We start from the raw sequence: 12,424 nt of genomic DNA, 5'->3' as shown, positions 1-12,424 counted from the left end.
ACTCGATGTGAGATTTTAGGCCGATTTAAATTCTTCCTGGCTTGCCCTACTATACTCCGTATACCCTGTGAATCAAGTCCTTTCTAGGTGTTTCTTGGTTTAATATCGTTTCCCTATTGGATTAATCTCTCTCTCTCTCTCTCTCTCTGTCTGTCTGTCTGTCTGTCTGTCTGTCTGTCTGTCTGTCTGTCTGTCTGTCTCTCTCTCTCTCTCTCATTCTTCTTCTTCTTCTTCTTCTTCTTATTATTATTATTATTATTATTCTGACACAGACTCAGTCTGCCTCCCTCTGTGGCTGGCTGGCTGGTTGGCTTGTTGCTCGCTGCATGCATGCCGCTGGCTGGAAAATCTGGCACCTCCTCCGACTCGATATTATTTAGTTTTACGCCGTTTTCTTGCTTGCCTCTCGGTTGTACGTCTCGGATGCGTGGTCCGAGGGTCAACGACGAGACGGAGACCGTGTTCGTATGACCCAGCGATGTTGGATCAAGTGGGAAAAACAGGAAATATTGTTACCCTACTACAACCGGGAAGGCACCAGTTACATATATATTACCGCGATCCTAAAAATGTGACACACACACATTCCTCTCAGGCGAGCGAGAGAGACAACACATCCGCGATGGCAGCGCAACAGCACCAGGGTACCTTTAAGTGGTACAACAGAAAGTCTGGCTACGGCTTCATCCGTGATTCCGTAGCCAACAAAGACTTCTTTGTACACTACTCTGGACTGAAGAGACCCTTCAGGAAAGTGTTACCCCGAGAAGGAGACCACGCCACCTTCACCACCTTCAAGGGAAGAAGGGACCAGAGGCCAGAGAGGTCGCCAGGAAGGAAACAAGAACGCCCTCCTCCCGCCCTAAATCGTCTCCCAGGGCTGGAAACAGCAGAAGCGGATCTCAAGATCAAAGCCTGCATCTGTACGGCACAAGCTCGCAGGCAACAACACCCGCCGCCTGCAGACCTTGATACCGCTTCTGCTGAAGCACAACGGGCTGCCTGCCATAAGCATCCCTGAGGAAGCCTTCACCACCACTCGCCATCACCCCAAGAAGACACAGGGAAAACGCCAGCCGCCCAAAGAAGAACCTCGCCACGAAGATCATGTGGAGGAAAGAACGGGCATGGAGGAGGAAGAGGAAGAAAATGAGGTCGTGGACGTAGTTGGCAGCGACACAAGCCTACGCAGCCACACCACAGACCCGCCTCACCACACCACTAAATCTTCTTCTCCTAAAGAAGGCCAAAAAAAAGGAATAAAAAGACCACCCCAGACGCTGCTACAACCACCAAGGGCATGAGCCTGTGGCAGTGGGACACCAGCAGCAGAGACGAGGCACCACCGACCAAGGATTGCTCCCCAGACTACGAGAAGATCATTGCCGACATGATAGAAGACTTCAAGACTGACAACAACTCTTCACAACGCCAGCAGAACGAAGAAGAAGCGGCACCAGCGCCGCTAAGAAGAGAAAAACAGCAGAACGGGCCACCATAGCCCGTGTGGGTATTTTATGCCCACAATCAATGAATAAAAATAAAAATGTGAGTCACATTCCTCTCAGGCGAGCGAGAGAGACAACACATCCGCGATGGCAGCGCAACAGCACCAGGGTACCTTTAAGTGGTACAACAGAAAGTCTGGCTACGGCTTCATCCGTGATTCCGTAGCCAACAAAGACTTCTTTGTACACTACACTGGGCTGAAGAAACCCTTCAGGAAAGTGTTACCCCGAGAAGGAGACCACGCCACCTTCGCCACCTTCAAGGGAAAGAAGGGACCTGAGGCCAGAGAGGTGACTCGGGAAGGCAAACTGGAACGCCCTCCTCCCCGCCCTAAATCGTCTCCCAGGGCCGTGAAAACAGCAGAAGCGGATCTCAAGATCAAAGCCTGCATCTGTACGGCGCAGGTACTCGCAGGCAACGACACCCTCCGCCTGCAGACCTTGATACCGCTTCTGCTGAAGCACAACGGGCTACCTGCCATAAGCATCCCGGAAAAAGCCATCGCCATCACACGACACCGCACCCAGACGTGGAAAAAACGCCAGCCGCCCAAGGAAACACCGAAAGAAGATCCGCATCACGAAGACCGTGTGGAGGAGGAGGAAGAGGAGGAGAATGAGGTCGTGTACGTAGTGGGCACAGATACAAGCCAACACAGTCACACCACGGACCTGCCTGGCCACACCACTGCTTCCCCCTCACCTAAAGAAGAAGGCTGGCAAATAAAGGGAAAAAAGAAGACCATCCCAGACGCTGCCAAACACACCAAGGACATGAGCCAGTGCCAGTTTGACGATTGGTTCAGCCAGGACGATGCACCGCCCACCAAGAACTACTTCCCAAGCTGCGAGAAACTCATTGCCGACATGCTGAAGAGCTCCAACAAGACCAGCGACTCTTCCGACAACGACCACAGTCAGAACGCAATGAAGAAGCGGCACCAGCGCCGCTAAGAACAGAACGGGCCACCATAGCCCGTGTGGGTATTTTATGCCCACAATCAATGAATAAAAATGTGAGTCACACTCGTGAGCGAGACGTCGTATCACTACTACTACTACTACTACGCAGCAGCGCCTCATCATCTGTCACCATGACTGGCCGCGGCAAGGAGGCAAGGGACTTGGAAAGGAGGAGCCAAGCGTCACCGTAAGGTTTTGCGTGACAACATCCAGGGCATCACCAAGCCCGCTATCCGTCGGTTGGCTCGCCGAGGCGGCGTCAAGCGCATCTCCGGTCTCATCTACGAGGAGACTCGTGGGTGCTAAAGGTGTTCCTCGAGAACGTCATCAGGGATGCCGTCACCTACACCGAGCACGCCAAGCGCAAGACCGTCACTGCCATGGACGTCGTCTACGCCCTCAAGCGTCAGGGACGTACCCTCTACGGATTTGGCGGTTAAATCTGGTGTCTCGAATTTGGTGTCAACAACAGCAACTGCAAAACACCATAAGAAAAGAGTCAACATATCCCGGACCTTTTATAGGTCCACACAAATGAAGAGAAGGAAAAAGTTATAGACTAACACTACTAGGAGTATGGTTGTTCCAAGTAAAAGTGTTGTCCCTACTCTTTACGTCATTATTACAATTTGTGTGTGTGTTTTTTTTTTTTTTTTTTTTCTTTCTTTTTTTTTCTTTTCCCTTCTTTCTATTTGTTTTCCTCTTTGTTTTATCACTCAAAGGTAAATCAGATGAAAGAGAAAGAATTATCAACTAAGTGATGTGAGGTCAGACACCAACCGCTGCTACAGGTGCTGTTTGTTTGTTTGTTTGTTAAGCTTCCGCCCATTAGTGGCGCAGGCAATTTTATTTCTTTATAGTGGTACCCATACAAGGAGGGAGGGTCCATATCAACACCGAAGCGCATCATCATCATCATCATCATCATCTTTGGTGTAGCCACCTAGATAGAACCTGGGTACCGCGGTGACATGTAGGTAGGTAGGTACCTTTCATTAAATCCCCCTCGCCGACTGACATACCTTCAAAACGGTGTGTGGTGTGATTCTTTCGAGCCGACGCGTGAACGTCTGTCTGTCTGCCCGATCCCACGTCCACCACCTTATCCACTATGGTCTGACCGCTTACTTGTATGGAGATCTTTTAGGTTTTTTTTTTTTTTTTTTTTTCCTGCCGGGAATTTTCCGGCCTGCAGCGCTGTCACACTTGTACGTACCAATACGCACCTTAAAGAACAAAAAAAAAAAAAAAAAAAAAAAAGTTGGAGAGTTTCTGTTTATCTTTAAATATATTTTGCATTGTTTTTGCAAACAAACACAGCAATACTTGACATCGTTTGATCCGCGCGCCCTCCCCTCTCGGGGATGACCGCCGAGTGAGATCACAGGTCAAAGTGAAAGCGTTAATCCATGGGCCACTCACTCCCTCCCTGTCCCTACCTACCACCTACCAACCAGGAGGGAAGCAAGAGAGGGGGGACACTTGCACGCACCAATACGCACCTTATGTCAGGTAGGTACTTAACACTTGGTAATTGAACGGTGTTGTATTATATACATTGTGATGCTCTAAAAGAAAAAGAAAATGAAAAAGAAAAGAAAAAAAGAAAAAGAAAAGGCAAGTTGGAGTAAGCTTCTTGTTTATCTTTGAACATATTTCGCATTGTTTGTTTGTTTTTTTTTTTTTTTTTTTTTGCAAACACAGCAATACTTGACAACGTTTAATCCGCATCTCTTGGATGACTGCCGAGTGAGATCACAGGTCATAGTGACCGACCGCGTTAATTGATCCCTGTCCCGCTAGTTACCTACCAGCCAGGAGGGAAGCAAGAGAGCAAGACAGAGGGGCGTGTGCGGGAAGCAAGGTCCTCATTGACACACGGGCTCTAATCCCATAATTTGCTCAGCGCAAGGTGTTTTTTTTTTTTTTTTTTTTTTTTTTTGCAGCGCTGCAGGCCGGAACAAAAATATAAAGAGAAAAAAAATCTACCATTAGCATTTCTATCATTCATTATCAAAAAAAATATATACCATCATTATTATTAATATCATTGTTAACACTATAGTCTATTCAATTCTCTAGATGTGTCAATGTGTGGCTCCGAAGAGGAGCCGGATATATATACTTGTTGGTGATGATATTGAGGAGGAGAGGGATTTACTTCTTCTCGGTCTTCTTGGGAAGGAGCACAGCCTGAATGTTTGGCAGCACGCCACCCTGTGCAATGGTGACCCCGGAGAGGAGCTTGTTAAGTTCCTCGTCGTTCCGGATGGCCAGCTGCAGGTGACGTGGGATGATGCGAGTCTTCTTGTTGTCGCGGGCGGCGTTGCCGGCAAGCTCGAGGACTTCGGCGGCCAGGTACTCCATGACCGCTGCAAGGTACACGGGGGCGCCAGCCCCCACTCGCTCGGCGTAGTTGCCCTTCCTCAGGAGGCGATGAATCCTGCCGACCGGGAACTGGAGTCCAGCACGGCTGGAACGGGACTTTGACTTTCCCTTCACCTTTCCTCCTTTGCCGCGTCCGGACATGGCGAGTAGTGGTAGTAGGTGGGATTAACAAGTAGTAGTGGTATTATTAGCAAGTAACACTCCGTCAGCTGCGGGAGCGAGTCGCTGTGTTGTGCGTTATCTGTTCTTCGGAACGGAACGGAACGGGGGGATAGACAGGGGATGAAAGGAGAAGAGCTAGCTAGAACAAGATGTAACAGGGGGAAAAATGAGAGAAAGTATTAGAGTAACAGGTGGCGGGCTATCCGCCTTGCTGTTTATCACTATTTATTATTGTTGTCGCTCGCATTGCTCGGTAAGCCGCTGATCACGTACTTGTTATATTTGTTATAGTTGTTGAAATTGTTATATAGATTTTTTTTTTTTTTTTTTTTTTTTTTTTTTAGTAGCTTAAGTGCAGTGCAGGATAGTGGTGTGAAAGGAAGGGTACTAGAAGAGGAAATGTTAAATAATTAAGTTAGTTACTTAGGGTCAACATGTCATCATAGCCGTTATTTATTTTTTCATGTTTGCCTTGGTTTCACAGCATTCTTTGTTTCAGGTTGGACTGGAGACTAAGACCGGATTTCCTGTCGCGCCGCGGAGTGAGAACAGCACTGTCTCATCCCCTATTCCCCTCGGGGGCCCGGGAGTGGCCCCTGATCACCGTGGTCCCCGACTCAGGGTGCGGCATGACCTTCCTCCGTCCCTCGCTGCTGGTGGCGAGCAAGCCGTGCCAGTGGCAACACCCAACGAAGGGAGGGTTATAGGTAAGTTCTGGTGGCAGAACATCACCCAAGTGAACATACCCTCCTCCCCCCGACTCAGGGCGCGATAGAACGTCGGACAGACTTCCGGTGTCTCCAGGTAAGAGGGTTCCCGTACAGGGTAAGTGGAGATAAGTGTTGTGTTAGCGTGGTGGTGCACGTGAGGTAGATGTTTGCATGTTAATTGCTGGTGTATAGTGGTGCTGGTTCATTTCTGTTTAGTACTGTGATAGGTTTCTTGAACCAGCTGTGTTCTCTCGTGCTGTGTGAGTTTATTAAGCTTATGTATGTAGTATCTCGTAGCTCTGTGGTGAGTCTTTTTTGAAACATTATTACCACTGCTGTGTATGAATGTGTTTATTGGTTTGATGTTTGCTTGTTGGTGTAGTTGTTCAGTGTTGTAAGTGTAGGGATACTTTTCATTAAATGCAAAGCGTAGTGCTTGGTTCTGTACTTGCTGTAGTGTTAGGAGAGAGTTTTTAGTTAGGGTGTTTAGGGGATATGAGGGGTACTGTAGGATGGGGATGATGCAGGCTTTTACAAGGTGTAGTTTTATGTTTTGTGGCAGAGAGGAGAATCTTCTGATTGTTGTTAGTGCTGCTATTGCCTTGAGTTTATTGTTTTTTTATCTGTGGGATGATGCCTCTAGTGTTGAAGTGGAGTCCAAGTATGTTACCTTCTGCAGAGTAAGGTATAATTTCGTTGTTGATACTGATTGGCTCATTTATTCTGGTTGCAAGTGGTATTATTTTAAATTTTGTTTGGTTGGTTTTAATCTTCCATTTAACTTCAAATTCATTTATCTTTTTAATTTCCGACTCAACTCTTTTGGCCATTATCTTGCGTGATTTACTGGGGTGAACTATTATTTGTGTGATGTCATCTGCGTACATGATGTTTAGAGAACCGTATGCCGGGGCTGGTATGTCTGCAGTGTAAATAGTGTACAGTGTAGGTGAAAGTGAGCTGCCTTGTGGCACTCCACTTCTTATGTCAAATGATGGGCCGTTGTGATGGTTGATGTTAATGTAAGCTTTTCTGTTGTCAAGGAAGGTGCAGATGGTTTTAGTAAAAATATCTGGGAGGCCTAATTGAATTATTTTATATTTGATCCCATTGTGCCAGACTTTGTCAAAGGCCTTCGACACGTCTCTGAGAACTATGTTGACTCGGTGTTTGCTTGCTAACGCGTCTGCTATTTTTCTGATGTAAGTGCAAGGGCGGTGTCAGTGCCTCTACCCTTCTGAAGCCATGTTGTGAATTAGGAAGCTTGCTGTGGTCTTCTAGATAATTTCTTAATCTTTGGTTGAGTATTTTTTCATATATCTTACCAGGAACTTCTAGCAGTGATATCGGTCTGTAATCTATTGGGTTGATGCCTGTTTTGTTAGGTTTAGGTATTAGGATGATTTTTGCTTGTTTGAATGTGGAGGGAAAGTAACCCAGGGAGAGTGAATAGTTATAGATTTGTGTTAATATTTTTAGTGCATTTTCTGGAAGTTTTTGTAAAATGGTTTTGTTTATTTTAGTTGTGCCTGGGGTGTTGTTCTTGAAGGTTTTTATAATGTTTTTAACATCTTGCATAGTGATGGGACGTGTGATGTGGTTGTGTGGCTCGAGTCTGTGTGTATCTGCATGAGTGTGCGGGGTGAGGAGGTGTCTGTGTATGTTTAGGTGATTATTGACTCTTGTTTCGTTGTGTAGATCAAATTGTCTGTTTTCTGTTTGGCTAATGTGAAAGATGTCTTCCCAGATGTTTCTGAATACAGGTTCTTTTTCTTGCTCTGTGTAGAGTTTTGTGTTGTTGTGTATGATGTGTGTTGTGTTTCTGGATTTGTTGCCTTTTAGTTTACTTACTTCTTTCCAGAAGTGTTGTGGTGTTTTATATATGTCTGCTAATTTGTTTATTTTATTTTCCCAGTTTATGTTGTTGTGTTTTTTGCATTCATTTGCAAGTGCGTGTTTTAAGTGTTTGTATGCTTGGTACCTTGCTGTTGTCCATCCTTGTGTGTTTGCTGTGGTTTTGATGTTGTGTAGGTAGGTCTGTATGCTTTTTATGGTTTTGTTTAATATGGGTTTATTTATAGTTTTGCTGCATGTTTTAGGTATGTTGTTCTCCATTTCTTGAGTGATGGTTGTGATCCATGTTTTAAGAGATTGATCTATTTGTGTGGTTGTTGCCATCTCTGGGGGTTGTGCTTGCATAATGTTATTTTCTATGTTATTGTTGAAGTTGTCCCAGTTCGCTTCCTTCATGTTATATTTTGGCTGTGTTTTGTTTTTATTGCTGAAGCTGTGATGGTGAGTGTTATTGGTATGTGGTCTGATGTTGTGGTTGGGCCTTCTTCTATGATGTGGTTGTGGTATGTTTTATTGTTGCAAAGTACTAAGTCTGGTGTAGTGTTATGTCTGCCTGTAGTGTATGTAGCGAAGTGGGGTCCGAGGTGTTTTATTATGTTGGTGTCTAACATAGTTTTGAGACCTTTGCCTACTGTGTTACTGTATGAATCACCTAGCGCAGGGTGTTTTGCGTTTAAATCACCGAGTATGTAGGTCGGTGTGTGGTTGGAGCATAACTTGTGAAAGTCAGGGAATGGGATGTAGGGCCGTCTGGGGGGTAGGTAGGTTGTAGCAATGTTGACAGGGCCCAAATTTGTATCTATTGTTACTTGTAGTACGTCTGTTATGAAATCGTCATTAATTTTGTGTTTGATATTGCTTTTTATTAAAATGGCGCTTCCATCATTGATTTCATTGCTTGTGTTTACTTTATATGTTGTATAACCATATAGTTTAAGTGTTTCGTCTTCTTTTGTACCGTGACTGTTGAGTAAGATGATGTCAGGATCTATTGATTTGTATGTTATCATTAGATTGGTTTTGTTAGTTCTCCAGTGTTGTGTATTATGTTGAAGTATTTTGATGGTGTTCATGGTGTTTTAGTTGCTATTTTGTCTGTGTCTTCTGAGTTTGGGTGGTGGTGGAGTCTTGTCTATGTGGAGGCCTGATCGAAGTTTTCTAAAGTTAGCATCCTCAGTTACTTTCCAGCAACTCTGGAGGTCTATTTTGTCTGTAATTATGTATTGGTATACTGTGTCTTCATCGTAACTGTTGTCAGTGTAAGCCCATTTGTATTTTTGTGTTTCAAGTCCTAGTTTGAGTCTTTTTAAGTTTAGGGGTTGTTCAGGCCATCCTGTTGCTTTTGAAGTGATAATGGCAAGTCCGATATCAGTGCCTTTGATTGGGTGTGACTCGTATTCCATGTTATTTTGTGCTTCTTGTGTGTTTTGCTGTGTTGTGTGCCCTTCAGTGGATTCTGTAGTGTGTGTACGTGTCTGTATTGGTGATGTGTGTACTGTTTCTTCTTCTTCTGTAGTTACCTCTCTTTCTTCAGATTCATTTAGGTGGGCCATTTCCATTATCTTTCTACTGTTTGGGGTTTTAGGGACTTTAACTGATGGCAGGTTGTTGTGTTTGAGCATGTCCTGAAGTACGGTCTCAAATGAGCCAGGCTCCCCGATGTTGCTGAGGTGTGCATGTAATAGGCAGGTGAGAATTTTGCATGGAGTGTCTTTTTCAATGTTGATGTTTAGTGGTACTGTGGCTGGAGCGCTTATGGCTGCGCTGCTGTATGATTTAGCTGTGCTCAAATTTGTGTTAGTGTTTGTTTGTCTTTTTTCTGTAATAATTTTTTTCCTTTCAGGACATCTCATTGCCAGTGTTCTATGATTATTGCCACAGTTTATGCATTTCTTGTCCTCATTCAGGCAGGTGAACCAGGTGTGGCCGAGTTCCCCGCACTCTGAACATATCTTGTAATCCTTGGGTTTCTGACATTGGCTAGTGTGGTGGTCTTCTAAGGCATAGCAACGCATACATGTGGTTATGTGTATGTAGGTTTCTTGTTGGACTTGACTTGGAGGGATAGACATTGAAAAGAGGAGCAGTCCGTTGGTTTGGGCTTTCTTGGCAGCTGTTGTTTGTTGAAAAGTGATTTTCATTGTGTTAGAGTTCGGGAATTTACATACGTCTTCGATATCATCTTCTGAAAGCCAGGGGTTTTGTTCCACAATTTCATCCTTTATATCTTCTGGTGTGTTTTGGTAAATATGGTTATCCAGCCTTGTTACGATAGTAGTGCGTTTGGCCTTGAGTTCGGGTGGGGTGACAGGGGTGAATCCTTTGGTTTTCAGTTGTGTGGTTACTTCTTTGGAGAGCAGGTGATCTGTTCTTCGGCGGGCTCGTTTCCTCTATATAAAAGGAAGATCGGATCAGCGCGTAACACGTAACGCCCAACCGGGAGGCTGGCTCTCGCGGCGACTCGCGATCCTGAGCAGGATTGCTTACATAAATGGCACTCTTCAAGTCGGGTGCAACACAACACACAACTCTTCGCAAGTTGAACGACGCCGTTACTACCATGCCTCCCAAAGCATCAGGAAAGGCTGCCAAGAAGGCTGGCAAGGCTCAGCCAGCCGGGAGATCCAGACTGCCGTCCGTCTCCTTCTGCCCGGCGAACTGGCAAAGCACGCCGTCTCTGAGGGCACCAAGGCTGTCACCAAGTACACCTCCTCCAAGTAAACTGACTGTCAGTCAGCTAGAAGGGGGGAAAGAAGAAAAAAGAGCAACTGCTGTCTCAGACAGTATTCAAACCCTACCCGGCTCCATAGGAGCCACACCTGAATCCAAAAAAAAAGGAGACACAATATAGACAAGTGTGGATGGTGGTCGCCGCTGGTGCACCAGAGCCGGATGGATGGATATGGATGAGCTAGATGGCTGGCTCGTCATTAATGAGGCTCGCAACCGGGTCAGAGCAAAGAGATCCATCATCCACTGCACAACAGCAGCACCCCGTAGTAGTAGTAGTAGTAGTATGATGATGGTGATGATTAAGCGTACGTACGATACTAATCACGGCAGGCAGGCTTTGGAGGGTGGGTGCATTCATGCTCTTCTTCTTCTTCTTGATTAATGATGATGCCTCCTATTTCAGTAACATAACGTTTTTCATCACACAAAGCTTATAGCTTGTAACATGAATCTTCGCTCCTTTTTTTTTTTTTTTTTTTTTTTTTTTCTTTCTTTCTTTCTTTCTTTCTTTGTTTTCTTGACTGAATTGCAGTGAATCAATCAATCAATCTATCTACAAATCAGATTGGAGGAAAGCAGTCATTCTCCATCGGCCACCGACATACTACTGATCAGAAACATGCACATGGAATATCGGATCCTAGACACAGAGAGGAAGGTTGAAAAAAAAAAAAAAAAAAAAAAGAGAGAGAGAGAGAGAGAGAGAGAGAGAGAGAGAGAGAGAGAGAGAGAGAGAGAGAGAGAGAGAGAGAGAGAGAGAGAGAAAAAAAAAAAAGTCTTCTAATCAGGGAAATCGCTCGACCATACGGATCAAAGCCAACCCATTCATGGTCTATGTAATATTATTCTCTTTAGATAAAGCACCTTTGGCCCTGAAGAGGGCCTAACCCACGAGATAAGCCTCGGAAGCTTCCTGGAGGGCCATGACAGCGGAGGACTGGAAGCGGAGGTCAGTCTTGAAATCCTGGGCAATTTCACGCACCAAGCGCTGGAAAGGCAGCTTCCTGATAAGCAGTTCGGTGCTCTTCTGATAACGGCGGATCTCACGGAGGGCCACGGTTCCTGGCCTGTAACGGTGGGGCTTCTTGACACCTCCAGTGGCAGGAGCAGATTTGCGAGCTGCCTTCGTGGCAAGCTGCTTGCGGGGCGCCTTGCCACCGGTGGACTTGCGGGCCGTTTGCTTAGTACGTGCCATGGTGAGTAAGTAAGTAAGTTTTACTGCCGCTCGGAACGAACAGTTGGGCGAGTTGAGCGCTTAGGCTGGCACTTCTTTAAATACGGTTTGCCGGGGCCCAACCTTGCCTTACGATTGGACGGGAATGACGTAAGAGTGTTCGACAACCACAGAAAACTCCCCCTCCTCCTACCATAACAACATGTCATGGGTAACTCAAAGAAATTGAGGCAGGCGAGAGGAGAGAAAAGAGAGAGAGAGAGAGAGAGAGAGAGAGAGAGAGAGAGAGAGAGAGAGAGAGAGAGAGAGAGAGAGCATTGTTGTAGCCAAGATGTCTCAGGGGATTTCGCCGTGTCAGGTCACTCACCACTCCTTTTTCCTAACTAAATGAATATTGAAAATAAAAAAAAACTTTTCGCGTAACAATTCTTCATAAACCACGTACTGTACATACATATATCTATGATAAATTTACATTATATCCTTTCCTTATATGAGAATGTAATCTCTCTCTCTCCTCTCTACGGCGTCACCACCATTGAGCACCGTTCTCGTGCTCCGTGCGGTGACTCTTAGAGGATGACGCAGCCCTGCCAGATGTGGCACTCTTTGCACCTGTGCCTTATGGAACACTACGATCGCCGCCACGTCTCTGCGGTGTTCCAGTGAATCAAGGGGACGCTCAGGCTCTGGGTGAGGTGGTATTGCAGCATCTACTAGCCGTATGGCGCGGCGTTGGATGCTGTCCAGTCTCCTTCTGTGTGTGGCGGCACAGGACATCCAGGAGAGAGCTGCGTACTCAAGGTGGGGCCGCACCTGTGCCTTGTACAGCAGCAGTCTCCCTTCCTGTCGAGGAAACTGGCGATCCTTCTGAGAGCGGAGATCCTGTGAGAGGCTTTCTTGGCAATGGTTTTGACATGCCTGTCAAACCT

At 45.9% G+C, this 12,424-nt stretch overlaps 1 protein-coding gene across 1 annotated transcript; it reads right to left on the bottom strand.

Moving 5' to 3' along the window:
• Positions 1-4,564: 4,564 nt before the first annotated feature.
• On the bottom strand, positions 4,565-10,094 carry LOC123500937 (histone H2A). Its single transcript, XM_045249491.1, has 2 exons — positions 9,951-10,094; positions 4,565-5,100 (listed from the first exon to the last, which is right to left on the bottom strand). Exon 2 carries the CDS (start codon positions 4,998-5,000, stop codon positions 4,629-4,631), a length of 372 nt encoding a protein of 123 aa, XP_045105426.1. The 5' UTR covers positions 5,001-5,100; positions 9,951-10,094; the 3' UTR covers positions 4,565-4,628.
• Positions 10,095-12,424: the final 2,330 nt, after the last annotated feature.

This window comes from Portunus trituberculatus, unplaced genomic scaffold (genome assembly GCF_017591435.1).
Source record: "Portunus trituberculatus isolate SZX2019 unplaced genomic scaffold, ASM1759143v1 PGA_scaffold_516__1_contigs__length_110253, whole genome shotgun sequence".
NCBI lineage: Eukaryota > Metazoa > Arthropoda > Malacostraca > Decapoda > Portunidae > Portunus > Portunus trituberculatus.
The sequence above is the reverse complement of the archived record's forward strand: the minus strand, read 5'-3'. Positions and strand labels throughout refer to the sequence as shown.

Bases quoted from the DNA above. Each gene is read 5' to 3' on its own strand.
- LOC123500937 (XM_045249491.1), bottom strand. From the start codon at position 5,000: ATGTCCGGACGCGGCAAAGGAGGAAAGGTGAAGGGAAAGTCAAAGTCC.